The 27,498-nt window shown below is 46.8% G+C and overlaps 1 protein-coding gene across 3 annotated transcripts in view; it reads left to right on the top strand.

Moving 5' to 3' along the window:
• The first annotated feature begins 5,877 nt into the window (after positions 1–5,877).
• Positions 5,878–27,498, top strand: part of GRID1 (glutamate ionotropic receptor delta type subunit 1) — a 2,258,979-nt gene continuing 2,237,358 nt past the window's right edge. For all 3 annotated transcript variants that reach the window (XM_085615050.1, XM_085615049.1, XM_085615053.1), the window contains exons 1-2: positions 5,878–6,222; positions 9,341–9,496. In XM_085615050.1, the coding sequence (XP_085471176.1) occupies positions 6,144–6,222; positions 9,341–9,496 (235 nt within the window). In that variant the 5' untranslated portion in view covers positions 5,878–6,143. The remainder of the gene's footprint in view (positions 6,223–9,340; positions 9,497–27,498) is intronic.

The raw sequence follows: 27,498 nt of genomic DNA, 5'->3' as shown, positions 1-27,498 counted from the left end.
GAATGGGAGCACAGCCCAGGTGTCCAACGCACAGGCCCCCAGCCGCCTCTGCAGTACGCACTCTGTACCAATACGTGATCCATACCGCTCATCTACAGGGTCGATGCGGCCCCCAGCTGGGGTCTGCCCACAGGCACTTAATGATCCCGGCGACGCTGCTGTTTTCGAGACGCCCCGCTGGGGGCTGCCGCTTAATTGTCTTCTCCAGCCCTCTGCGTCTCTTTCATGCTTCCGCTGAGATGCAGCCACATAAGCACTTGTATTCGCCTCACGTGTGGGTGCTAGTGCAGTCACTCACTGCTGCACTTGTTCCAGTTCATTGAATAAGCCACGTGAGTCTAGACTTGTCCAGCCCTGGATGAGGAAAAAAAAAATCATTTGATACTGAAATGATAATATATTTTATTCATCGTTTTCTGTAACCTGTGATGGAGGCGATTTAGACCTCTTTTTTTTCTTGTTTGCCAAATTTTATCATGTTCACTTTTATGATTTTCCATGAAAAATAGAATAAAGTTTTACTTACTGAAATTATAGAATAAAGTTATCTGGTAGACTTTTTGTCAGCACACCTTCCCCATGACTACGTGGGCATCAGCAAGGAAGCTGGACCGCCTGGAGATGTGAGTTGTCTGTTTCCTATGCGCTCCCGTCATGTTTCAATAAAGGTTGATTCTAAAATACTTTGCCATTTTTTAAGGTTTTCCTGTAGCACTCGTCAGCGACTAGCTCACATGCACGCAAAAAAGGCAAGGACGCAAGGCCATGCGCACTTACACAGGAGTGTACAGGTGCTACTTCCTGAAGGGGGCGCCCCACACCCTCATGGTAATCTAAACTCTTCGTTTTATCTGAGCTTTTTAGGTCTAATTTTCTTCTCTTAAGATGTGTGCTCTACTTTCAGGACACCTCAATTAAACTCTCCGAGGATATAAAAATGGGAAATCTTGTATTTTGGCATTACATAATCCCGGTCGGTCCAGGCACCTTCCCTCTGGCATGTTTTATACCCAGAGATGTAGCTCCGTGGGTTCGAGTACGCTGAAGAATTTCAACAGTAACCTGTCTGGTGCAGGTTTGAATTCCAACAGGACAGACCCTGGATTTTATCTTTCCATACATTGTTTTGGGGCGTTCATTCACTAGCTCCAAAGCCTGTTATAGTTGTGCGAGGCAAGGGCAGCGCTATTAAAACATGAGTAATGTTTCTATAGATTATAATGTCTGTCTCCGCTATAACTCGCCTCCTTCTACTGCAGAGTCTCTGGCACAGGTATGAGTGCCCTCTGCAGAGGTATTCAGAGGTCCTGGAGGGCCACCTCTGGCGGTGACTTTATAAGAGGCTATGGGACCCAAGGCCAAGTAAAGTTTGTGGCCCCTCTTCAGAGCCACCGTAAATTTCATCATCAATTTTGTGCTAAATGAAGACCGCACAATGTCTAAAAATACGAAATTCCATCTTAAAAACTGTTGATATCCGTCTTCACTCTGGGACACCAAGATCCTTAAGATGCAACGGATGGTGGAGAGGTTGAGATAGTGAAACAGACAAAAGTGAGATTAAAAAGAGATCACTTTCGGGGGGGAGGAGCTTAAAAGATGGGCTATGGGTAATTGCCCTCTTTGCCTGTGCCTTAAAACGTATTGATATGTGGCTGATCAGAAAATCGCAGAGCGTGCAGGAGTAAGTCTGAATGCAACAGAAAGAAACTGTCACAGTGAGCGAACGTAGTTTGTGATTGTAAGTTTGTGTATACAAGAGTGCGGGTGAGTGTGAGAGAGAGAAAGAGAAGCGGGTAGTGAGAGGAATGAACGGAGAATGCCCGGTCAAAGGGAAAATACGATGGGGGAGAGAGGGAGGTTCCACATTTGGATAACCTAAGGTCCTTCAACGTCATCCTTTCTGACCACAGGGACGGAAGAACAGCACCGAGATATTTGGGACAAATGGAAGAGAAGAGACACAAGGGGCAGAGAGAAGATAAGATAAAGCCAGTTTTTGACAGAAGAAAAGGGAGCGGGGAGCCAAGAGGAACAGTGTGTGCGTCTGGGTGTGTGCGAGAATGCAGGTGTGCGTGTATGTCTGACTGTATGCAGTCTGTTCAGAAAATGCAAAGAAGGCCGGTGAGCGGTGGCAGGGGGCTTGCATTAAAAAAGAAAAGAAACAGAAATGGGAAGGAGTAAAAAGAGAATGGAAGGGGTTTAGGAGCAAGGCAGAACACAGACAAAAGAGAACGGAACGGAGAGAGCCGGGACACACAAAACAAGAGACGATAGAAAGGGGGGAAGAGACATGCTAGTGAGGAAGGGGCACAATGAGAGAAGAGGAGAAATATAAAATAAGAACGGTTGGAGGCAGGAGTTGAGAGAAAAGGGAGAAGAACGAGTGAGACTCGGGGATAGAGCATGGATCTGACGGAAGAAATCGAGGAGAGAAGTCTGGGAGAAAAAGGAACGGGGGCAAAACCTAGCCGGGGGGGGTGCACCTCCTTGGTCTGCACTCTGAGGCCTCTGGCGATATGCCGAGCCCCCCTACCCCCACCCCCCCTCCTCACCTGGGCCGGTATCACGAGCCCTCTCGTGAAGCCTCGGCTCCGATAAATAGGAGGGCACCGTTGCCCTCAGTCTGCACCCGAGCTCTCAATAGGCGGCCAGACCCCTTACGGTCTCCCGTCTCTGGTTGAGAGAAGCTGTGCCCTCAACACGCACTGAGCCCTCTCTTGCAACCCCGGCTCCGATAGTCAAAAGGGATTAGGTGCCCTCAGACGGCCCCCCAACACTGTCCTGCAGCTCCTGCACTGGCTGGAAAGTTGCGCTGCCATCGTTAATAGTTATATATTTCACAGCAGTTGACAACTTACCAGAAATGGCACCTAAAATAAATTTAAAGGACATGGGCCCCAACTTCTTCTTAGACAATGAAATGACATCATGCGGCCTCCGTTGGGTGTTCACTTTAAACCATACCTTGCAAAACATAGGAGGCAGAAGTAGGAGCAGCAATGTTTTAGTGATCTGCATCATAGAGCTGAAGCAGGGCCGGCTTTAGCAGTGGTGGCGCCCTGTGCGACAATGTTTGTTGGCGCCCCCCCAATGACCACCGCTGCCACAGATTCCCTCACTACCACTGTTGGACTTGGCCCTTTTTGCAGGGTCATCCCTGAACTTTTTTCCTTCCGCCTATATTTTTTCTGAAAAGCGCCTCACATCCACGGAAAAGCGTGCCGCCGTCGGAGCTGCTTTCGTCGCATCCCGTAAAGGGGTGTCGCCGCTGCAACATCGCATCGAGCGGAAGCGTCTCGCAACGTCCGAGACGAGTGTCACTGCCCGGCCACTGTCGTTGCATCACGTAAAGTGTGTCGCCGCTGCAGCTGAAGCATCGAGTCGAGTCTTCTTGCAACATCGGAGATGCGTACCGCATCTGGAAGATCTTCACGTCTTTATTTCTTTGCACCAAAAACTTCCTCGCATCAACATCGTTGCAACACTTTTGTTGCCCTGCGTGTCGCATCTAAAAAGGTACATTGACTTAAAGTGTCGCATTTAAGAACTTAAGAGAACTAAGCAAAATTCTCCCATCTAAAGTAACAGTATTGTATTTTTTGTCGTTTAATGGTCTTGTGATAAATCTATATAAAGAATACTTATTTTTGATATAAAACCTGTGTGGTGTCCATCTGTAGAGTTGTCACTTGATTACTGTATGTGTTCACAAGTGCATTACACACTGCCTTGAGATAAGCCTGTCTGCTCGTGCCAAGCTACCAAGGGGGTGAGCAGGGGTTATTTTAGGAGTGTACCCCCTTACCCTGACTAGAGGAGAGGGTCCCTATTTGTCACAAGTGCATACCTGTGCCAACTAGAGACCCCCAAGTCTAACAACCACCATTTAACAGTGCCCCTCAAGTCTCCGTAACGAATCTCTCAGATTCATTGAGTTTTATAGCGCCACTCATACCAGTGTGAGGCGTCAGAGCGCTTTACATCATAGACACATTTAACAATCACACGTATCAATCAGTGTATAAGAAATGTTACATAAGACAGAGGATTGATTACAAGATGTAGGAGTCACGTCATCCATATAGGTAGGCAGTATAGTTCAAGAGTCGTTGGTCTGGAAAAGTACAAATTAAGATTTTAAAACATAGCACTAAGTGTCAGGGGTTCACGTTAATATTAATAATTAATTTCTAACCTAATTAAACCTTTTTGCAAGATCAGGTTAAGGAAAGACCGTGCAAAAAACATCTAGGTTTATATAATATACACCTTGCAGTTTGCATGCAGTTCTTTGATGACAGTTAATAGCTCATAGTTTTATATCAGGTTTATAACTTATAAACTGCAAGTAACAAAAAATCTCTCTGACAAAAGCAGTAACCCATTGACCTATTGACATTATATGCACTTTGTGATCTGCATGGCACACATTCTTAGCAGCAGGCATATTAACCCTCTGAGCTACCTTACCAGGAGTCAAACTTCCACTAGACAAAACTCCCTCTCTCTTCTCCAGGAAGTACATTAATCACCAGAGTTATCTCGACATTTTTATTGATCTCTAAAAGTTGCTGGAGGCAATGAAGGTGGCAGCAGGTGGTTTTCCAGCCATAAAATATTTGCAACAGGGCGCCCCCACCCCAAGTCAACGCCCAGTGCGGTGGCACCGTTCCCACCGCCCTAGAGCCTGAGCTGAAGGATCATATTTGATAAACTTGAACAAGGCGGCACCGTTTTGGGCTTGATCTAAGATTCTAAGGGAATGCCTCCGCACTGAACCACCTGCATGCACAACCACGAGGGATGATGACCTGGAAATAAACTTGAAACTGGGGCATTCTGACATACTGCACACCGGGAAGAAGTTGAACAAGTATTATAAATACCTAAATATACCCGGATTCCACAACAGATGATGAAGGTGAAACGCACGGAAAAACAGCACATTTTCATTTCCTGTGAATGATCAAGGTTTTTAGAACAATAGGGGTTAAGTTAAGGGCGAGGCCCTGCTCTTCTAGCCACCTCCTGGCCCGGATCATTGCACTTACACTTGCACACGGTGCCTGGCGCAGGAGGCATGATTGCTCGAGCCTCAGTAAACATTTCATTCATACCAGCACAAGAAAAAAGCAGCGTTGGTTTAGCTACTTACTCGGTAACTGGTGGGCGGCACCGGCACTCACTGCCTTTATTCATATGCCTGCTGCTGCTGCTGCCATCTCGACGTCATGCTGTACTGCTGGTCACGGAGGGTAACTTGTGAGGTGCGTGTGTGCTGGGCACGCACCTGCCACAGCTCCTACCCCTGCAGAACCAAACCCCACCCACCAGCAACACTAAGCTAAGGGCCACCGCCTAAGGCAAGTCCACATGGAGGGAGAATGGCTTGATTTATATTGGCTCTCAACACTTTACTGAGGACTCAGGAGGTGACCAATAGTGTCTGCGCCAGGTGCGCCTGCAGTCAATGAGGTGATTATATTTAGTTTGTCATAGACATGCACACGTGTGGTGTAGACCCGGCCCTAATAAATAAGTGGACCTAATAAATAAGTGCCGGTGCTAAGCACCGGAAAGCACCGGCACAAATTAAGCACTGCAACACTCACGCGGCTCCCCGAACCCTCCCTGAAGTCCCCGCTCAGGCCGGAAGGGAGAGGCGCCCTCCGCCAACGCCGAGCTCTCTCCTGCAGCCAGGCGCTGGAAGAGGCTGGGGTCTGTGTGCTGCTCAGCTCCTTACCGCCCGGGCTCCACCGTCTCCCCTCTGCGCGCATCTCTCCATCTCCCCCTGCTTCCAGCAGGACTATATTGAGTGGAGAGGCTCTGCAATCACGTGGTCCGGGGGAGGAGGGGGGGCCTCCGCAGTTTGCTGTTTGTTGGGTCTCAGACACACATAGTGTTGGAGGGCGCTGGAAGTCTAAGCCTTCGCTGTCTGATGGAACACCGATATATGTGTATATCTTCACACACGACAAAGCGGATTGCTGTCTGTCTCATTTTTTTGCCTGGCTGTTTTCCTCGGATTGTTAATCTCTCTTTTTGGGGGGAATAAACCCCTTTCTTCGTTTTTATAATTTTTTATTCCCAACCCGACACCGCGACAAATCCGAGCTGATGTGCAGTCTGCAGGGCTGGAAATGGAAGTGTTGATGCTCTGCCTTCTCCCCTGGATGTTTCGGTGCGCGTCGGTGCGGGCGGACTCCATCATCCACATAGGTAAGGAGCGCAGCCCCTCGCGGACCTTGAACATGGCCAAAGCCGGCAGCGCAGGAAGGGAAGGAGCGCCAGGGAAGGGCGGGCGGGGGGCTGTTGCACCCCTAGCACGCGGGCTCTGTGGGGGAAGACAACCCGGTGCAGGGGGAAGTAAAACGGAGCTGAGAGAGTGGGTCGGGCAAAGTTAGCGTGCAAGAGGGCTAGGGGCGACCCCCACTCTCCCCGGCACATGAAGTTACCTCATGGTATCCCAAATGGTGCTGGGGGGCTCTGTTGCCGCCGATCACAGTAGATCGTGTATCTGCGAACCAGGGTCTTGCTCCAATCATGGTGCAGAATATTTGATATGGTTTTATGCGGATAAATCAACTTTTACAACATAAGGGGCTGCAGAGCTGGGCGCGAACAAGTTGCACGAGAAGAGGCAATAACAGACTTGAGGTACCTGCAGGAGTGCTCGCGAGGGAGAGGCGTCCTGTTAGGCCCTATGCACCGCTTGAGTGTGGAGGGGGCGGGGGCAAAGATCTCCATGCAGTGCATTTAATGAGACGAGAATAGAGACCTACCTGCATCTGAGGCGCGGGAAGCTGAGCCCCCTCAGCAGGGGCCTAACGCAGGCCTATGTGTCCCCCGCGGTGCAGAGGAGCCCCCAAGCCTTCTGGGACTGGGGCGCTCCACCCAAGGCCAATGCATATATGTGAGAGACAGAGGCCCCTCTTCGCACTCTGTAGGGGGGCACATCATTTTACGATACGCCACTGCCCGGCATAGTGTGGCGGGTGCAGGCGCCTGCCTCCACCTGGTGCAGGGGGATAAGGACGAGGGCGAGCCTGGGAGCAGGGGAAGCCACTCTCTCTCTTCGTGGTCCTAGGGTGCGGAATGCCATGCATCACAGAGCCGTGCTTCCTCTGCAGGTGATGCAGGGTATTTAGGTGCAGGGTTCATTCAGACTGCTGCTGGTTCCGGGGCCAGGCATCTCCTGCAGCTGAGAATCAATAAACAGAGATTCCTGCAGCTTGGACCAGTGTGCAAAGACTTGCCTCCAGCTGAGAGCAGTGAGACGAGATCTCCATGCAGCTGGGGAGCAGTGTGCACGTCCTACCTGCAGCTGGGGAGCAGTGAAAATCGGTATTTCTTCAACAGGGAGCAGTCAACAGAATCTCCATGCAGCTGTGAAAAGTGATCTCCCTGCAGCTGTGGTCAGTCGGGAAAGACGAGACCTCCCTGCATCTGCGAGCTGAGAGGATGGGTCTCCCTGCAGCTGGGTGGCTTTGAACCGAGAGCTCGCTGCAGCAGGAAGCAGGGGGCAGAGACCTCCCTGCAGCCTGCCTGCAGCGGCAGGATATCTGCGTGCAGCCGATGAGCAGCGAGCTCCCTTGGAGCTGGTGAGGAGCAGTGAGGACAGATCTCACTGGAGGAGAGGCCCCGAGGCAGGCGTGCTGTCGCCACGGCCGGTTGAGACGCCTGCGTGTATTTTCTGTGCCCCGAGGCGTGTGTCCCGGGAGTGAAGACACGCTAGACCCAGAGACGTTCATTTGACTCTCTGAGACGTCTGAGCTATCTCACCCGACATCCAGCTGACTTGGGCTAGTGCTGGGGGGTGCATAAAGGAGTCTGGGGGTGGTTGGCGGGTTTGCATTTCGGGCGAATGCTGGTGAGGGCGGTTCCGGGTGTCACGTTCCAGAGAATGACTGGAAACGCAAGTGTGCTGTGAAACACCGGCTTCTAGGGGCACGCGTGGGAAGCACCGGTAGATACCAGGGAAGGGCCACCCAAACGCACTTCCTTGCGGTGCTTGTGAGTGAGGAGGGGGCGAGGACGGAGGCTGGTCAGTCTTGCTTGCTGCACCCCCATGCACTTGACAACCTACAGTCCAGTTTGGAGCCACAGGTGCGCTGTGCACGTGGCGGGCACACTGCGGACTGTGCTCCCCGAGCAGCAGAAAGGGGCGGCCACCAGTCTGACCTCCAGGAGAGGGTTCTGGACACAACTCTATGTGAGACGTTTGGCTGAGGAGATGGGCGCCGCTCATTGGCGCGCGGGTCGGGAAAGCTGTGGTACCTTAATTCTGTTAACTCACTGCTTCCTCGCAGCGAGTTGCCTGTCCTCAATTACCAAGCCCTCTCCCCCCTTTGTGTGTGTGCGGAACTCCTGATAGAGAAAAAAGTTCACAAAGGCGGGGCCTCGGCGCTCGTGATCTTAAATTCACCCGTCATTGACAAGGATTCGCTTTTGCCATGTTTTATCTCTCATTTACGGCCCGATTTCTCTTTGGTATGGACATATGTTCTATCAGAAATGTATATCAATAAGCAATGTATGAAACTGTTCCCACCATCATAGTTCAAACCCAACGCTAGTCCATGGGTCGGGCCTGCAACAGTTGCTCTTCCCTATAGTTGGTCCAGGGCCTTCGTAGCAGGCTTCGCTGCTGTATTAGTTTCAACCCACAAGGCTGCTGCTGTCTTTCGGGGTGAATAATGTGGCTGGTGACGGCGTGTGCTTTCACGCAGACAACCCTTTTGCACGACCCTAGGGATAATTATCTGATTGTGTTTTGTATGACTGTGTGCATGTGTGTGGCGTGTGTATTTTCTGTTACAGTGTGATGCTGTCGTGGGTGCCATTGATGGGAAGCATATATATGACTACCTTTTCCACCGTTCGTTAAAACATTGATAGATCCTATGTTGATTTGAAAAGCCTGTGACAAAGCTCATTGGGCTAGCCCGTTCACTGCGGGTGATGTGCGTGTAGTATGCAGATAACAGGTGCTGGCTCTAATACACATCACCCACCCCTTCATACTCGAAAGAGGTCGACACGTTGTGAATATCTACTATTGTAGTACCTAGAGGCTTTGAAAGCGCTATTTTAGCATCGAGTCATCAATACTACTATTGCTCCATAGGACAGTCGGTGGAGCCCACCAGAGGTGTTTCAAATGTTCACTAAATTATGTATCCATGGAAGGAGACTCCCTTGGGTTATTAATTGCTTCCGATTGGGCGAAATACGTAGACAACCTCATAAAGCCACGCAGGGCCCACATTCGGGACTGCACCCCTCTAGGCCCCTCCCAGGAGCACCGACTAAAGGCACTTTCCCCTCATCTCAACAGGTGCCATTTTCGAAGAAAATGCGGCCAAGGACGACGAGGTGTTCCAGCTGGCCGTGTCCGATCTGAGCCTGAATGACGACATCCTGCAGAGCGAGAAGATCACATATTCCATCAAAGTCATCGAAGCCAACAACCCCTTTCAGGCGGTGCAGGAAGGTAAGGGGCCGCTGCCCGCATTGGCAGGGGTTAACGATCACCTGTGCCGCCGGCTCGCAGGGACTTCAGCACTGGGGCCCTGGACAGGGCTCGTCTGTGAGCTTCCCTCTTCCCCAAGGCCAATCACCACCAATACCTTGGACAGTGACGTGAAAGCTTCGCCCCAGCCCACTACATGCCCCGCCCCCAGACAGTGACCACCGGTGCCAGCTGCCCCCCAACCCTCATTCATCAGCCGGTTCATGGACAGTGACCTCTTTAAGCCTTTCCCAGCGTTTTGCAGCACAAGGTCCTGGAGAGGGGCCTGCTGTGAGCCTTCTCAAGGCGGCCCTTCAGCCCCAGAAACCCAGGCAGTGCCCACCAGTGCTAGAGCGTGTATCCTTCGCTCCCTGGACAGACACACATCTTGCCCTTCCCCCAGTGCCTTCAGCACTGGGACCCTGGATAGTGATCACATGTACCAGTCTCTCCCAACTTAACGGACCCTCCATCACCGGCCCCTTGGGCAGCTAGCGTCCTAGCCCTTCAGCAGCCAGAATCTGGGCAGCGACCACCTCTAAGCCTCCCACAGGGCATTTCACAGGATCCTTGTCACTAACACCCTGGGAGCCTCCCCCAGGTCCCATCACAGGATTATTGACACTGATCACCTTCAAGTCCCCGCACCCTCACAACCCCAACTGAGAGCCATTCAAAGGAATCTTGTCCCCCTCCCCCCGCCCCTCATCCCCTGGTCCCTTGACAATGTCCAGCTGTGCTAAGCTTCCCATGGGGTTTAGCCCTCTGCCCGTGGACTGTGACCACCAATGACCCTCCTCCGTGGTATTACATCACTCCCTTGACAGAGACCACCTGTTTCCTTCCCTTCCTCGTGCGTTTAAGATCCTGGACTCTGGACAGAATGGACACGCATGCGCAACAGTATCCCATGTGGAGGCACTGCCGGTCGCTACCCCTGCACGTACTTGCTTGCGTTGCTTTTCATTGTTACACGCTATGGCTTGCATAACCACGTGAAAATTCAGAATAAAATCCGAGTATATTCAAGAAAAACAATGAACCATTTAATTTGAGGCATGCTTATATCGGCTCTTATGTTTTTATGTAATTATAGGCGCTTCGTGCTTCAATCAATTTTGGTGATTTAGTGTTTACTCGCTTCCTCTGGTTACCATTAATTTATTATTTAGTTCAATCATTCATTCATACATTCATCTGTCTGTATCTCTTTCTATGTATTCGCTTATTGATTTGTGTACTTTTATTCAACCATGTATTTCATCAGCCATGCATTTATTAAACGTGTTTATATACCACGGTCCACCTATTGTGCCATCGTCTCCTTTTATTTTTGTATGTATTTATTTGCCTCCATTTCTACACTCATTTGTCTGTGTAGGCATTCCTGCGCTTATCTATTCAAAGCGTACCGCCTAGCGCCTAGAGGCTCCCCTAAGCTGCTTAGCGGTCCTGTCGAAAGCTGCTACATCAAGTAACACTAAGCAACACAGGCAGAAAGTGTCTGCCGCCGGCGTCGTCACACCTTTGCACCTGAGAGGACTGCCATGTTATTGTAATACAACAATGCAATGCGAAGCGAGTCACGAAGTGTGATTATTTCTGAAAGCGCTGTATTGACATGTATGGAAGTCGTTCATAAATCACCTGCATGCCCGGGAAAGAAATAGGAAGCTTTGTGAAGGCAGCAAGAAGAGGATAACAAGAGAGGAGAGGGCCGTGGCCCGGAGCAGGATGATTGACAGGGCAGTCACTGTCTCGACAGTTGTGTTTTTGTCTCTGCTCGGCAGAGCTGTTCTTTTCTCATATACTTACCATCAGCCGAAGGTTGGCGCTGTTTTATAAGGAAAGGGAGTGGAGATGAGAAGGCTGAACTTGGCACTTGATGTGTCTTCTGACATTGTGTGTGTGTCCGGGGCGGGGAGGAGGCGCTGCGCAGCGGCGTGGGGCTGCAGTTGCATCGTGATGTCTATCTCAGAGGGTGTGTGAGGGGCTGAGCCCTTCGCGTGCTCCATGCCAGTGCCTCTGGGCAGAGGGGTCGGGGGAGCAGGGGCCGCGTGCTGTGTGTGTGTCTCGGGCGGGAGTCGGTGCACAGGTCTGCAGTTGCGTCGTGATATCTATCTCAGAGGGTGTGTGAGGGGCTAAGCCCTTCGCACGCTCCAGGGCAGAGGGGTCGGAGGAGCAGGGGCCTCGTGCTCTGTGGGGCTGTGCGGTGCCTGAGGCCTCTCGGAGGGAGGGAGGGAGGGAGGGCTGAGCGTCGTTGCTCACAGCAGCCGCCCGCCCGGTAATGGAACCCGACGCGTCACCTAATGAGCCCCTTCCCTGCTTTATGACAAAGGAGAGGGGGAGGGCAGCCGCCACCGAAAGGCGCTGGCTCGGCGTTTTTTGGCCCAACAGGTGGCACGCTTGGTTCAAGGTTATTGCTGAGAATGCTGCATGGGTTGCAGGCAGCAGTGCCAGCTGAGGAATGATCCCGGGCATTGCAGCCGGTGGGATCTTTGTCTGGAGAGGGAAGGGCAATGCAGCTTTTCACGGCAGTGTCACATATGGATGAAAGGGCCAATGAATCGTGCATCTGTTTGATTGGTCTATAGAAACCGGTACACAACCACACACACATAAATATAAAAGTAAGTTCCTTCCTTCCTTCCTTCCTTCCTTCCTTCCTTCCTTCCTTCCTTCCTTCCTTCCTTCCTTCCTTCCTTCCCTCCCTCCCTCCCTCCCTCCCTCCCTCCTTCCTTCCTTCCTTCCTTCCTTCCTTCCTTCCTTCCTTCCTTCCTTCCTTCCTTCCTTCCTTCCTTCCTTCCTTCCTTCCTTCCTTCCTTCCTTCCTTCCTTCCTTCCTTCCTTCCTTCCTTCCTTCCTTCCTTCCTTCCTTCCTTCCTTCCTTCCTCCCCCTCCCCTCCCCTCCCCCCCTTCCCTTCCCTTCCCTTCCCTACCCTTTTTTTCACTTTCCTTTTCTTCCTTTCCTTCCCTCCTATCCTCCCTTCCATATGGTCACCTATTATGTATCCCTCCCATATGTTTACATATTATGTATCCCTCCCCTATCGTTTCCTGTTATGTATCCCTCCACTATGGTTACCTATTATGTATCATGTCTCAATATTTCTTCATCTGTCAGAAAAGCAGACAGAGAGAAAGAGTGGATAGAAAAGCAAGAAGACAGGGAGGCAGACTGGTGGATGAAGAGCCATCAAGCGTGTCATTGTTTTTGCATATGTCCACAACACTTAGTTGTTGATAACAAATGCGGAAGTGTATTTACTCACAGAGACTTAAAACAAAGATCATTGGCTAGGAAAGTTAGATGCATTTGTCTGAGTGAAAAAGTGCAGAGGGTGTGACGTCCAACGCCAAGCGCCAAGTCGACCTTGATTGCACTTCCGACTTGGGTTGACAGCCATTGCTGGCGCTGTGCCACTGCCTGACTTGCTCTCCACCTCAAAATGGACGCCTTGTCTTTTCAGTGAGCGCCGTCACCATCCGTAATTTTGCTTTTGAAAAAAAAAGAAATCAAAATGTTCCAATGCCTTTATGTATGACCACACGAGATTGACGAGGAAGCAGAATGCAGCTTGCGTACACCTAGCCGTGTTTTTCACCCCCCCAAACCTGTGTGAATGAGGTCGCTACGTTTTTCATCGCAGGTTTCCATGTTGTCGAACTGTTGAACGTTTCCATGTTACTTAATGGTCTAACCTGAAATAAATGACTATTTAACGGTAGCCGTGCGTTCAGTGCCCTGCGTTCTCATTAATTTCCAACTTCTGGCGCCTTTGTTTTCTGGACGGTTGTTTGGATAACCGCCCTTTGTGGCCTGGTGAATGGCCCAATTTCGAAACGCAGCTGCTGTGCTTGAAACAAAGGAAGTACCAGCTAAATGGAGTCAATTTAGTGTTTCATTAGGAGAGACCAGCATTAAAACACCACCGAGCGCTGGTAAAACCGCCGTTGCTTTTACTACTGAATGCAATAATTTACCTCACGGCGAGAAGTTGCACTTAAGTTGACAGGGTTAACGAGCCCCATTTCAAACATGTGTTATGGTGGTCGTCTACATCACGAGGCAGAGCTTTAAATTATGAATTGTCACCGAATGTTGCTGATGGGAGGAGCTGGTTCACACCATAATTCGAACAACCTAGCAGGCACATTTCCAGACCTGTGCTATGAGGGGATGTGGTAACCCAATTACTGCTACTGAGTAACACCTCCCGATGTTGCCTGGCTTTGTATATGAGACTGGCTTCACAGCTCTCTTTGTGGCACACAGCTGGGCCTAAGGACCAACGAACGAAGATGAAACTTGTTTGTACATAATATGTAGTAAATGGGTTTCAGGCTTCGACAGGGAAGCATGTGGCAAGCATTTGTGTATTCCAAGAAAGTTTATGAATGAGTGACGTTTTCTGACAACTTATCTTACAGCGACTGCAACCCCTTCTTGATTTAACATTGACTAATGTCTAACAAAGACACTTTTTCTCGCACCTAGGACGTCCTGATGATACGTGTCTCAGATATATTTTACTTAACACTGATGAATAGGTGGGAACATAGCCGTCGCCTTTACACAGAATGGTAAAGATGCTCGACCTATCGCCACATATGCTATGCAATCAAAGAGACCGGCATATAATTGGGTGTTGCGTCAAACAAGCTTTTAAGGCACAAAGTTAGGCATTATTTACCAACCCTGATAGGTGCAGTGTCCATTCTCTACCTGGCATCGGTTCCAGTCAATAGAATGCTTGAGACTTGGGCCCTGATTCCGAGTTGCACATTATTGAGGGCGTGTGGTGGAGGTGGGGGGAGGAGGCAGGGCCAGACTGGGAACCAAAACGAGCCCTGGCAAAGTGCTCGGCCGGCCCCCAGGGGGTTGGGGGTGCGGCCAAGATTTTTGCCAGGGCCGGATCGGCTGATTTTGTTACAGGAGCTGATATTGCATCCATGCTGAAAAGACAGCCCCCAAAGCGCCCCAAACCGCCCCCCACGCTGGCAGCCCATCAGGGGAAATGCCCGGTGACCGCTACGGCCAGTCCGGCCTTGGGAGGAATCGGCGAACACCTGGGATGGGATCACCATTTCTGTTCAGTATTCCCTCCCCAGCACTATGCAATGCCAAGTTCTGATGACCAGAATCGAGACCAACATGCACAATTCAGACTCCATATTTATTCCTAATCCTGACACTGTCGCTGCACACAGATCTCTTCAGTTTTCTGCAGGGGGAAGTTTTGTGTGGAAATACCAGTGATAGCACTGGGTGAAAGTTCAAGACTCCTAATCAGGTGGGGAAATGCCTCCCATGGAGAAATTACTTTAGTCTGACTCAGTATTGTGTCATTATTATGATTAATAATAATAAGAATCTTTATTTCATAGTTAACCAAAACTATTCAAATCTTTAAAACACAATGGGCCTAATTACGAGTCTGGTGGTCAGGACCGCCAGACTCATGGTGGCGTGGCGGTCCAGCCACCGGCTCAATGGTGGTCCGAACGCCCCGTTACGACTTGAGTGGTCGGTTCGCCCTGGGATCAGGGTGATGGTGCAGAAGTCAGAGACCGCAATATGCTTGGCGGGATCGCCATGGTCCTCCAAGCATATTACGAATTTCCTGTCCACCGGGTATTTCATGGCCGTTCCACCGCCATGAAAACCCTGGCGGAGAGGAAACAAAGGGGGCCCTACAGGGTCCCCTTGTGGCCCTGCGTAATCTGGTGGGAAAGCAGCAGCGACTCTTGGCGGTGCAGGGGCACGGCGGTGGTGGGCGGCCTGTCCTGCACTGCCAAATGTCGTAATTGGTCGCATAGAGTTTATGCATCTAGAAGACAGGGGCCGCTCCTCTGCTAAGGCAGATGAGCATTGCTCCACTGTTTTTTAGCAGTGCAACAAAGGAAAAATAAAATGATAACGCAATTTGATTTTCATTTTTCTTTTCCATGCTGAGGCAGTTTTGCGGGGCTGGGCAGGGTAAAGCAGGGGGGAGGAGTGGTGGCACTCTCTAAGTGCGCATGACTGTTTTACCGGTCGTCTTTGCCGGACAAACAGTCATGCACACTTTGCATGTTCTCCACCGGCGACATTGTACAGCATGGGTGGAGGACATGGCCAGGCTCCCAGTCCCATGTCTCACTCCCGGACCACGGTGCCCAGAGCAATCATGATGCTGCTGTTATGTTGACAGCAGCATGGTGATTGGCTTAGGGGAACATAGGTGCTTCCTGCTTCTGGTTTACACAGCAGGAAGAGAAGGGAGGAGAGGTGGCCGACCAGCCAGCCAGCTGGCAGTTCAGTGATCATTTTTATTTGAGCACCTCCCGCCCCACTACTGCTGACCAGGAGCAGCCACCACTGCTAAAACACACAGTTTACATATACCAAGCGTATGTGGGGTGTTTAAAACAAGGGGATTCTAAAAATATTAACCAAAGTGCAAGACTGGATATTATTTTATCAGAGGTCACGGATGTGCTGCATTTCAGCACATGCAGAGTTTGCTAGTGAGGCGCTCCAAGCAGCCACCGTGTTCATAAACTTCACAAAGCACACTGTGAGCCTGAAATACCCTCCCTAAAAAAAGTGGTCGATTTCATCCTGACAATGAGAAAATGTTCAGTTTTCAAAATAATGGCTTACGCAAAAATTACCTTTCCCAGGCAAACCCAGTGCAGGAACACAAAACATGGGTCATTGATTTCCTCTGGTATGGGCAGGAGTCGCAGATAAGGTTGCAGGTTCAACTCACCATAGGTCACTACTACAAACCAGCTGTGACACTTAGATTTTAGTGTGAGGATATAATTTTTTCCGACTGTTTTTTAATGGTTTTATGTAAAAGGCTTTTAAATGAGTCATATGAGAAGTTCAGTGTCCAGGGGGAGGACATATGTATGTCAGTCAAAATCATCCGAATTACCTCTTTGGGGGCAATATTGTCACTTGTACTATTCGCAACATTGTTACAGCCAATAAGAATACTCAGCAGCGGCTGCTGGCAATCCGAATTGGGGGGGAAGAGCGGGTAAAAAAGAAGTTTAAGCAGAGCTTACACTGCTGGCCCGCGTTCTTCTGCTCCCTCGCCAGCCCCGCTCTCTTGTTCTCCCTCATTGTACCGCGCCTCGCTGCTCCTGGCACTACATTTCCCAGGAGCACAGGCTCCCAGAACTCACCCAATCCCAGTGCTTCTCCCAGCATGAGAGAAGCGCTGGGATTGGGCAGAGCGGGCCAGTTTAAAGCTTCGTGGGGACTGGGAGCCTGTGCCCTGTGCACTGATGATATCTCCCAGGAACAGCCTGCAGATATCAAAATGCGCTTGTTGGTTTGACCGGTCGTGTAGGGCCGGCTAAATCTACATGCGTACTTTCAGTGCTACTGCCACTCCCCCCCTGTTGATGTGGAGACATGGCCATGCCCTGTTCCAGACTCACAGTCGTGGATTAGAAGTGTAAAATAAAATGACAATAAAATAGTTTTTATTGTCATTTTATTTTTCTTCTACGTACTGGCATTTGACCAGTGGGGCGAGGCTCCTCCACCCTAGCGGAGGAGCCGCCCCTGAGAATACTATATGCAGCAACAGGGCTCCATTTACAAGGCCCCATGCAAATTAAAAACTCATTTTCACCTTCATCATATTACAGAAACACGTACCGAGCCAAAGATGGCATCAGCGAGTGCCCTGACTGTGGGTCACATAGAGGTGGCGCACAGTCACTGCACCCACATGTGCAAATCTTGGAATGAAGGAATAGTGGTCCCAGGGACATTACAGGCATCTCCTGCCAGGTGGGGACAGCCACCTATAACACCTGCCTGCAGGGGGACCTCTGCCCCTTTTAAAGCCAGACCATTTACCCCTTGCCTAGCGAAAGGCAGACCTGTCGCTCTAAACCCTCTTTCACGAATGTACTTCTCCTTCTGCAGACGCGGGTTAGTACCTGCCCTAGTGCGTTTGTTGTAATATTTTGAACTGCCCTAGTCCGTGCTCGGCACACAGACGTAGGAGTGTGCCCAACATCATATCTATATTATGGCCCCAGGTCAGCAACTTAATCCTGATCCATAGAGACCACTGTAGGGAAGACACCCAACAAGCACATTCTCCATTAGCAAGAGTTTTTTCGTAATAGCCAACGATTTGCTGTACCATACCTAGCGTTCTAAACATATTCTAAATTTATAATTTGAAAGAAGTGCTCAAAATCCCCATTTCCTTACACATACCAATATATTTGGCATCAGACTCTGATGCTCCCTGAGCCTGATTGAGTAAAGCACTCGAGGTTTTGCTAAGGTAAATATATACAACATTAGAAAATATGAATAAATGTGAGTGGGCAAATGCTCTTGTCTGGAAATGCAATGGGTTGTGCCCCACAATACTTTATTCTGCATCTAAAAACAGATCATCCCATGGTTTCTGTTCCACCCAGACCACTGTTTTCATGAAAATCGTTCGGAAACTTCTATAATTATCTGTGAGCAGTGTAAACGTTAAAGAATTTCAAAAAATAAGAGTTAAATGTAAGAATTCTTTAAAGTGTCAAGTGTGACCGTTTGGCCAACAGACCGCCGAAATGGCCAGTGAATATTCCTATGTGGCAGTCATTAGGAACAGAAGATATTAGACCCCCCACTCAGTGCTTAATTTGAGCCAGTGTTTTCCAGTGCTCAACACCGGCGCTTGAGCACCATTTAAGGACACATTTATTTTTGGTAGGCAAAGGGGGATTAAGGGTTTCGCCCAGAATCTCAGGCTGTTGAGCTGACGCAGAGACTTGAACCTGGTTACCCAGCTCCGAAGTCCGCAGCTCTGGTCATTACGCCTCAACCACTCACCACTTGTATGTTGGTCCAGTGTTATGTAGCACTAACAGCAGAAATGGGCTGGTCGAAGCTGCCTTCTGACGAGAGCCCCAGCACTTATTTTTTTACACATTAAACATTGCCCCCACTCACATTGCGGCCTTGGTACTCCTGTGTAAGCGTAACCTTCACTGAAGCTCAGGGGTTTCCTCAAGCACAGGTGGTCATGGGGAACAAAGCCACTTTCTGGATCACTGCAGAATAATGGCAATTTACCTGCTCCAAATGATTACAGACCTTCTCAAAGCTCATGTGAAGAGTTCTCAGCACCCACAGTACCGCCCCCTACTTGAAATACATTTCTATTTTAGATTAAAACATATTAAAATAATTTTGGTTGGCATGAAGAACCAAAAATACATTAAATTTAAGCTAGCCTCCAATTCAAGAAATGAAAGTGACACATAGAAAATTAACATGTATTAAAAGATACAAGAACAGTGCTTGGCAATAAGGTGAAAATTGAAAATCAGGCCAAATTGTTACAACTCATGCAATCATTAATCAAACATTGATCAAAATCAATCTTTTGGCTTATATTCATCATTGTACGTAAGTTTTTATTCTATATCAATGTAAACAGCATCTTCCAGTGGTAGCCAACACATGTTTCGTATTTGTTTTTTTTTCAAGACTGCATCCATGGAGTTATATTTATATAGCAATTACATAGTAAACCAGGAACAAAGTAAAAAAGGACAAATTTCACACAAAGAGTTGTAACTTAAAATAAAAAATAAAAATAATCCAGCTATGGTGTAAAAATGATCCTCTTTGACCAATGTAAATGGAAAAAGTAATTAACAACTCAACTTCCACTCCCCCAACGCACGTTTTAATTTTTTTACACGTCTAAACATTTAATTTGTATATTTTTAATGTGAGCAACCTCAAAATATTTAGAACCATCCTGCAAGGTACACAATCGTTTTATCCACATATTTCCAAACACTCTAAGACGAAGGTTAAAAATGAAAGCCCCCAGGTTTGAAGATCTTGGCAGCTGTTGGTCCTTAAGATCCCGAGCAATTGAATGAAGACCAGGATCTCTTCAGCAATTGGTAACTTGAAGTATGCACACAAAGCCTGCTCAGTACACAATGTTACTAAGAAAGAGCTAGCAACATTAACAACTGCATTGAGATAAAAATATATTTTTCAAAATAAACCCATTTATTCTGAAGCTGGTCTTATATAAAAGCCAAATATTCTTGCCATCTTAAAATACTGTGAAAATTCGAATGATATCACATATGGTATTTGAAAAGTATGCATGTAAGTATGAATGCGAGAACCAATAGTCGTCTAGAAACCATAAAGCTGATGCACTAGGTGTCTTCCATGGAGGCTCTGTGTTCTGGCAGCTGGGATGCTACCGACCCGATAGTCTTAAGGCCCTATTCAGTAAAGGGTTTCTCCCATGATGTGCTTATGGGAAATACCTTTACTGAATAGGGCTCTGAGATGCATAATCCGCACAAGAGGAGGAGCTGCTGTGCCGCTGTACCCGACACAAGGAAGATTGTTAGGAGGAGGAGGAGGCCTTATGGATCTGAACGGAGAGCGGCTGCCCTTCACCTGGAGTCCACCTCACCAACCACTGCTTCTTGATCTTTTGGTGAAAGTGTTTTATGGTACGTGTGCTTCTGATTGGATGAATGACAAAAAACAAGGCGTGAACCTAATGGAGAAGACAGTAATATGATAATACGTAATGTGGACTTACGCCACTTGACCCTCCATTCAGATGATCATGGAGTCTCAGAAGAAAATAATTGATGTAGAGCTGAGGCAGTACAGTAATGACACTCTAAATGAGTGACCAGGCATTTAAATTCATTATTATGTAGAGGAAGCCCATTCATTACTTCGTTCACCACCAGTAAAAAAGAACAGAGGCACCATTCATGAAAAATGCATTTTTCGATAGGAACATGGTAAATAACCAACATATCATGGTCAGAATACACTTTAACATAAATATTGTGTCCCAAAAATTGTTTACAAAAATATTGTTCCATTGAATTTGATAATAGAAAATCTATGCCCAATCCGATGATATTTTTAAACCACATTTAGGGCACAATCTTTGTCAGATGATATTTCTGTGAATTGTATTCTGATGCAACCATTCCACCTCTTTGTGCCTTGAACTAAGAGAATAAATTCAAGTTACCTAGGACAAAGTGCAAAGCTCTGTTTGGGAGCTCTTCCCTCTTCATTATAGATGCATGCCCCGAAACATTACTACAATTAATCAATTTTTTATCCACCATATCACAATTAATGAAATCTTCTCTGAAAAGCTTTTTAAGTGGCCCCATCTGTGCAACACACTTGATTTTCTCTTCAGACAAATTCCATTACATTTCCATCTCAGAAAGGACTGACAAGTCTGGTTCTCATATGGTACCTTTTTCAAACTAACCACGGCTTCAGTCATTCTATTTTGTTCTTCCATTTTCCTGTTTTTTTATATTCACCTCAATATCTCTGACTATGCATTGCAAGAGGGCATTCATATGACATGATAGAAGCATTGTAGAAAATATGAATTGAAAATGTGCAGTATAAAGTGTTTTTTGGTCATGAAGCTTATTGTAGAAGAGTTTTATCAAATTCCACACTGATACACAACTAGGCTTGGGTGTGAAATTTGGCTTCGCTCGTGGAGTTTGCAGAGTTTTTTCCACTTCCCGTAGCGCATGGAGTTCTAAAAAACTCTGCTCCGCTAGTTTTCACTCGCTTGTGCTCATCAACGTTAAGTTGGCGAGCGTGAGTGAGAAAGTCTTACTCCAGACCACCATCCAGTGAGATTTCTCAATGTGGGCGGTCGCGGATGGCTACTACTGCTTGCTTAGAGAAACCCATTTGCTTTGAGGAAGCTGCCACTCGAGTAGAACTTTTACTCAAGCGGCAGAAAAAAGAAGCTTCCTCTTGTGCAGTGCATGGTGCATTTTGCAATTATTTTCCAGCGCGGGACAGACATTCGGCACTAAAAGTCAGCGTGAACGGCGTGACCTAACACACGCCGCCATTTGCTGAACTCCGCATAGCACGGTTGAGTTTTTTGGTCACTTTGCGGAGTACCGCATAGCGGAACTTCACGAACTCCACCCAGGTCTTTACACAACATCGATTATCAATGTTGCACCTAGTGATTATCTTGTGCTAATAGTTGGCGGTGGTCAGCAACTGCACCTGATATGGATCTGACCTTATTTTTATCATCAGACTCTGAGTCACAACAAGAGAGAGACAAAAAGCAGAAAAGGGAAAAAAATTGCTAAACAGTGAAAAGCTAGAAAACTGTGAATATAGAGAACCTGCACATTTGAGATGAAGAGTCAGGAAGCATGGAATGGTGGTGGGAAGAGGCCTGAGGTCAATTTAAGACTAGGCAGCTTTTACATCTGGAAGTCCCGGTAAGGCAGTATCCGTGGTAGAAATGTGTGCAAAATGCTAGATAGCAATTCATTCTGGGGTATTCAGTGTTGGCCCATGAAAAGTGGAACTGAACTATGTCAGATATTCAGGATATCCACGTGGGATACATGTAGGTTTTATTAATCTAAATGGGAATAATTTGCATTGTCAGTCGTTATTTCGAAAACTGGACAAGGGTCTAGCCCTCCAGGCTAACTATTGGAGACCACTAGTTTAATGGAGAGAATCTTGGTCAAAGCCTTAGTCTAAGAAAAGGTCATAGTTGACAGCACAGTCTCAGCAACATCTTCAACATTGACTAATTTTACATTCCCCATTGCGGATATATGTATGTGCGTGCAAGCATGTAAATAGTTGTAAGCTAAAAAAACAGAGGCACTAAAATGGTTCTAGAGGGAAACTGTAGGTAATTTAGATTGGGTTGAATTGAGAGAAATTGCCACACTACCCTGACAAAAAGTGCTCTATTGTTGTAAGGTTCACAGTGTCCTAGTCTTTTGAATTTGTGCTCATTTGTTAGACCCTTTTATGGTTGCATTGACTGGAACAGAGCGCTCAAGTTCCCACCTTATTATTATTTCATGTGTGAGTGGTAAATCCAGCCGTGTTTCTTTTCCTTTCGATACTTCCAGCATTGCTTTTCTCATTTTAAAATGCTTGCTCACGAGTACCCGCAGACAAAAATAATCAGATCTTTGAACTTCTCATCACTGCAAGTGCATGCTCATTGGTAAGGGGGATTTAATTAAAATTGTTATGTACAATGGAGCTTTGACATTTAAGCAGTATAAAACTCTGTTTCTCCCCTCACACGTAGATCCTGGCTGGTAAACCATATTTGCAACTAGCATATAGAGATCACATTAACGTGCATGTATGGCTGAAGGCAGGGCATAAAAACCATGTAAAGGCTCCTCAGAATTAGAAGAAACACCCATGAAACATGGGATATATATATATATATATATATATGTATATATGTATGTATGTATGTATGTGTGTATATATATAACTATAGGTGCCCTGTGTACTTAAAATTTAAATGTAAGATATGCAATATCTACATTTCATAATAGCATACTTTTAGCTACTACTGTGAAAGGCACTTTGTTGGATCATACTCCAAAGTGGCCTTAGAGAGTGGCCTATTGCATTAGTGCTTGAAACCTTGGTAAATGTGTTTGTACCTCCTTGGGAATAATGGTAACATTAGTGATCAGAACAGTAAACACTTTTGACGCTTAGGCTTGTTATATATTTATTGTAGCCATAAGTGTCAATTTCCTACACTACTCATTTTCTGTTCCTTATGTATTGTCAGATATATCTGTCAAATATATCCTTCACAACAACGGATGGAGTGGTTTTGAAAGTAATGTTTTATATTTTCCGGTGATTGATTATGCAATTCAAATGATGAAGGTCTGGGAGAATAATTTAATTTTGCAGTAGATATTATCTCAGATTCAGCTTAAAAGTTTCTGAGCTGGGTTTACAAATACAATTGAAATGTGATCAAGAAAATCCAGAGGAAAGTAGACTTATTTAATGTACTTGTATTTCTTAAGAAAGTACTATAAGGAAGCCCCTGGTTTTTAAATTGACCGAAGAAATTAGATCAATGTATAAAGGATATTGTTAGTGTAAGGGAAAACACATAAGAGAAAAATTCAGAATATACACTGTTGAATTGGGTTACACAACATTGTCATCCATTGATGTTATTTAAACATGATACTAAAAGCTATTCCACACATGTACGCATGGCAGTTATTAAAAATGGGGTCTCTCGTTGGCAGAGGTATTTAGCCTGTCCAAGTAGGGACACACAAACCTAGTTAGGGTAACTGTACTACACACTAAGTTTACCTGTGCTCACCCTCTGTTAGCTTGGCTCAAAGCAGTCTGGCTAAACTAAAGAGGCAATGTGTAAAGTATTTGCGCACACACACACCACACAATCTCTCTCTCTCTCACACACACACACACATTAACACAGTGAAAACACCACAAAAGTACTCCACACCAGTTTAGAAAAATAGCCAATATTTATCTGAGTAAAACAAGACTGAAATATCAAAAATCCAACATACACAAGTCAAGATATGATTTTTCACAGATCAAAATGCAGTATTAAGAATCTATAGTTCCAAATGGGGCTATCTGGTCGCGCTTGAACAGTACAAACCCAAATGTTCAGTCCATCTGTGATGGAGCACAGGGCCGGTACAGAAATCATGCAGACCCCCTTATAGTATCTTTCAAGCATCAAAAATCAAAGACGATTGAGGAGGTGAGGCGTTGCGGATGTAGATGATGCTTCAGTTTCTTAAGGCGGTGCAGGGTCATTGAAGCTTTGCCGCTCCGAGATGATGCGTTGCACAAAGGAGATGATGTATCAGTTGCTGTGTGAGGCCTGGGTGCCTGAAGGTTAAGCAGTGTCAGTGCGTTTATGTCAAGAGCAGGAAGCGTCAATTCTTTGGTGTCGAAGTCAAACCACTGGACAAGAGGTTATGTGTCGATCGAGAGTCACGCAGGGATGCATCGAAGTCGAGAAGGTGTACCATGGACATCAGTGGTGCATTGTCGGGACTCACTCTGCGGCATTGCTTTGGAGGCGCTGCAACAAATTTGGGGCTGCGTTGAAGTCGAGGTCATTGCATTCTGCTCTTGGTGAGCGGTGTCCACTGCTTCTGTGCAGGCAGTGGTGATTCACCGGTTTTGCAGTGATGCGCCAGTTCCGAACTAAGGCTTTGGATTTAATGCGTCAGTTTTGTGGTTGCAGTACCACATCCACCTCCAAGGGCCAGGACTCGGTTTGGCACCACGTGGTAGGTCAGGAGTCACAGCAGAGGAGCCCAGGTGCTGGTAGGAAGATGCAGGTGAAGTCTGTTTGTCCCTATGACTTTAGCAACAGGAGGTAAGCTTAGTAAAGCCCTTGGAGAATCTTAGAAAGCAGAATGTAGAGATCAAAGTCCAGTCCTCTCACTCCCAGGGAAGAAGCATCAGAAAGCATGCCAACACAGCAAAGAAAGCAGCAAAGTGGCAGCCCCTCCTGTTAAACCTAGACCTTTCTGCAGGTATATCCGCAAACTCTTTGGCTTTTTGCCTCCTATTCTTTGTTGGCTTTAGGACTCTGAGCACTTTACCACTGCTGGTCAGGGCTAAAATGCATTTGCTCCCTGTGTAAATAATGGTTGTGATTTGTTATCCATGATTGTCAATATCTGATTTACTGGGAAGTCCAAAGTAAAGTGCACTGTGTGTGTCCAAGGCCTATAAATCAAATGCTACTAATGGGCCTGCAGCACTGATTGTGCCACTCACAAGAGTAGCCCTGTAAACTTGTCCCAGACCTGCCATTGCAGTGTCTGTGAGTGCATTTTAACCTGCCATGTCGACCTGGCTAGTGCACCCATTTGCTAGGCTCTAATATTCCCATTTACTACATGTAAGGCACACCTAAAGTTGGCTCGAAGTACCCCATGGGCAGGTGCAGTGTATGTGAAAGGTAGGACATGTAATGGTGTGTTTTACATGTCCTGATAGTGAACTACTACCAATTTTGTTTTTCAGTATTGTAAGGACAAGCTCTCCCATAGGATATCATTGGAGCTGCCTTGTAACATTTTACAAGTGTAACTTTCAATTGGAAGCAGCTAGAGATTTGGAGTTTGGGCTCTCTGAGCTCAGAATTTAAAAACACAAATTTTTAGTAAAGATGGTTTACTAAATTACGTGTTTGACAATGCCACTTTTAGAAATTGAAGTAAACTTGAGCAGGAGCATTTTCATTATGCTCCAAACTGTCGCACTGCGGATATGGGGAAGTCCCTCCAGTGTATCATTTCATTGAAGTAATCAATATTTCACACATTATACCAAATTTTTTTATATACTTCTTGCTTCAAGACTTGTGAACTTTACTTTGAATCACTGCGAAGACAGCATGATTGTATCCAAACGCTTTATTCAATAACTTCTCATGCGTTGTGTGCCCATCCAGGCCTCGTACAACAACACGCTTCGGTTGAAGCCAATCATTACGTGGAAAAGACATGTGTATTTTTTATCCAATGCATTTCGAGCCTGTGAGGCTCTTCGTCAGGGATCTACACAATAAAAGTAAAGAAAAAACCACTAAGCCAACATATCATGAGACAGCCATTCTATCATAAACAATGTAATTAAGCGCCCAAGTTGTCCACCCTCACCCCAAACTCCACCAAAAAATTCTAAGCGGGTACACACTCATTTCCCCCACAGTAAAAAATATGAATGAACATAATCCTACACAAAAATTATCAGAGCTACAAGTATAACCAAAGTGCATAATATACTCTCAAACCCCTTAATTCCTCCCAGCAATATTTTAAAAGCTTCCCTCCACCCGTATCCTTGAACTATAATGCTCGGTTAACGTTACCTAAACCAACCGCCTCATGCTTTCCGTTGTGTTCGTGTCAACCCTTCAGGAACATGCGCAATACTCATTAAATACCCTCTCGTGAACTAAAAAATTACCAACACCTGTTAAGTCAAAATATCACGTGACCTCTATCTCTGTGACTATGCTGTGTTCAAATAGAAACTCTGTGTGGAAAAAACTCAAACTCCCACATTGCCTTTCGCAAAAAGTTTGAGTTTTTTCCACACAGAGTTTCTATTTGAACACAGCATAGTCACAGAGATACCAATGGGGTGGCAGGGTTTATCTGGGTGTGTAACTCACTTTTCCTGACTAGAAGGAAGAGGCCCTACTTAGACAGGGTGCAAGCCACTGCCAACTAGAGACCACAATTTCTAACATCTCCTGGCAGCACAACAGCTCTTCTTCCTTGCAGAATGTCTTCAGTCCAGAAGTGTTCTGAGTATATGTGTCAGAGGGCAAGTAATTATACTCATTTTAGCCTTTGAAGTAGGGAGACTTTAAAGAACGGTCTTTGTAGTGCACAAGACCCTGCCCTTCCTTGCTCCAGGCACACTACATAGGGGTATGCAGCTCTCTGTAAGGGGACAAGCACAGCCCGGACAGGTGCAAGTGTCGACTCTTCCCACCACTCTAGCTCAGGAAGACCCAGCATCCTGGTGATGGGCAGTCAGGATATGCAGGGGGCACCCTTTGTGGGTGACTTTCTAGAGTCCATCAAAGTCCATCTGTATTCCGACTCAGACGTGTATTCTAGGGATAGGCAGTGGTACAGAAAAGTTAAATTAAGAAAATGCCAAATTTCTAAAAGTGTCATTATCAGACCTGCAATTTAAAAACCAACTTCACTACTGGATGTATTTATAAATTGTGAGTCCAGAGACACCAAATTCCAATTTTTTATCTTCTCCCAATTTGAAGAGACACTTGTACAGTTTTACAAGGCAGCCTCAATGCTAACCTATCAGAGGGATAGGCCTTGCTGTAGAGAATAACAAATGTATTACATTTTCAATATCATGACTTGTAAAACTTAAAAGCACATGTCCTTCCTTATAAATGTACTAAACCCTGCCCATGAGGCTACATACGGCCTACCTTTGGGGTGCATTCCATGTCATGAAAGGAAAGGTTTGGGCCTGGCAAATAGGGTACTTTCCATGTCGACATGTCAGTTAAAATTGCACACACAGGTTCTGCAGTGGGAGGCCTGAGACATGTATGAAGGACTACT

Source organism: Triturus cristatus, chromosome 1_2 (genome assembly GCF_964204655.1).
Source record: "Triturus cristatus chromosome 1_2, aTriCri1.1, whole genome shotgun sequence".
Lineage (NCBI taxonomy): Eukaryota > Metazoa > Chordata > Amphibia > Caudata > Salamandridae > Triturus > Triturus cristatus.
Note: the sequence above shows the minus strand (reverse complement) of the source record. Positions and strands in the feature narration are given on the sequence as shown.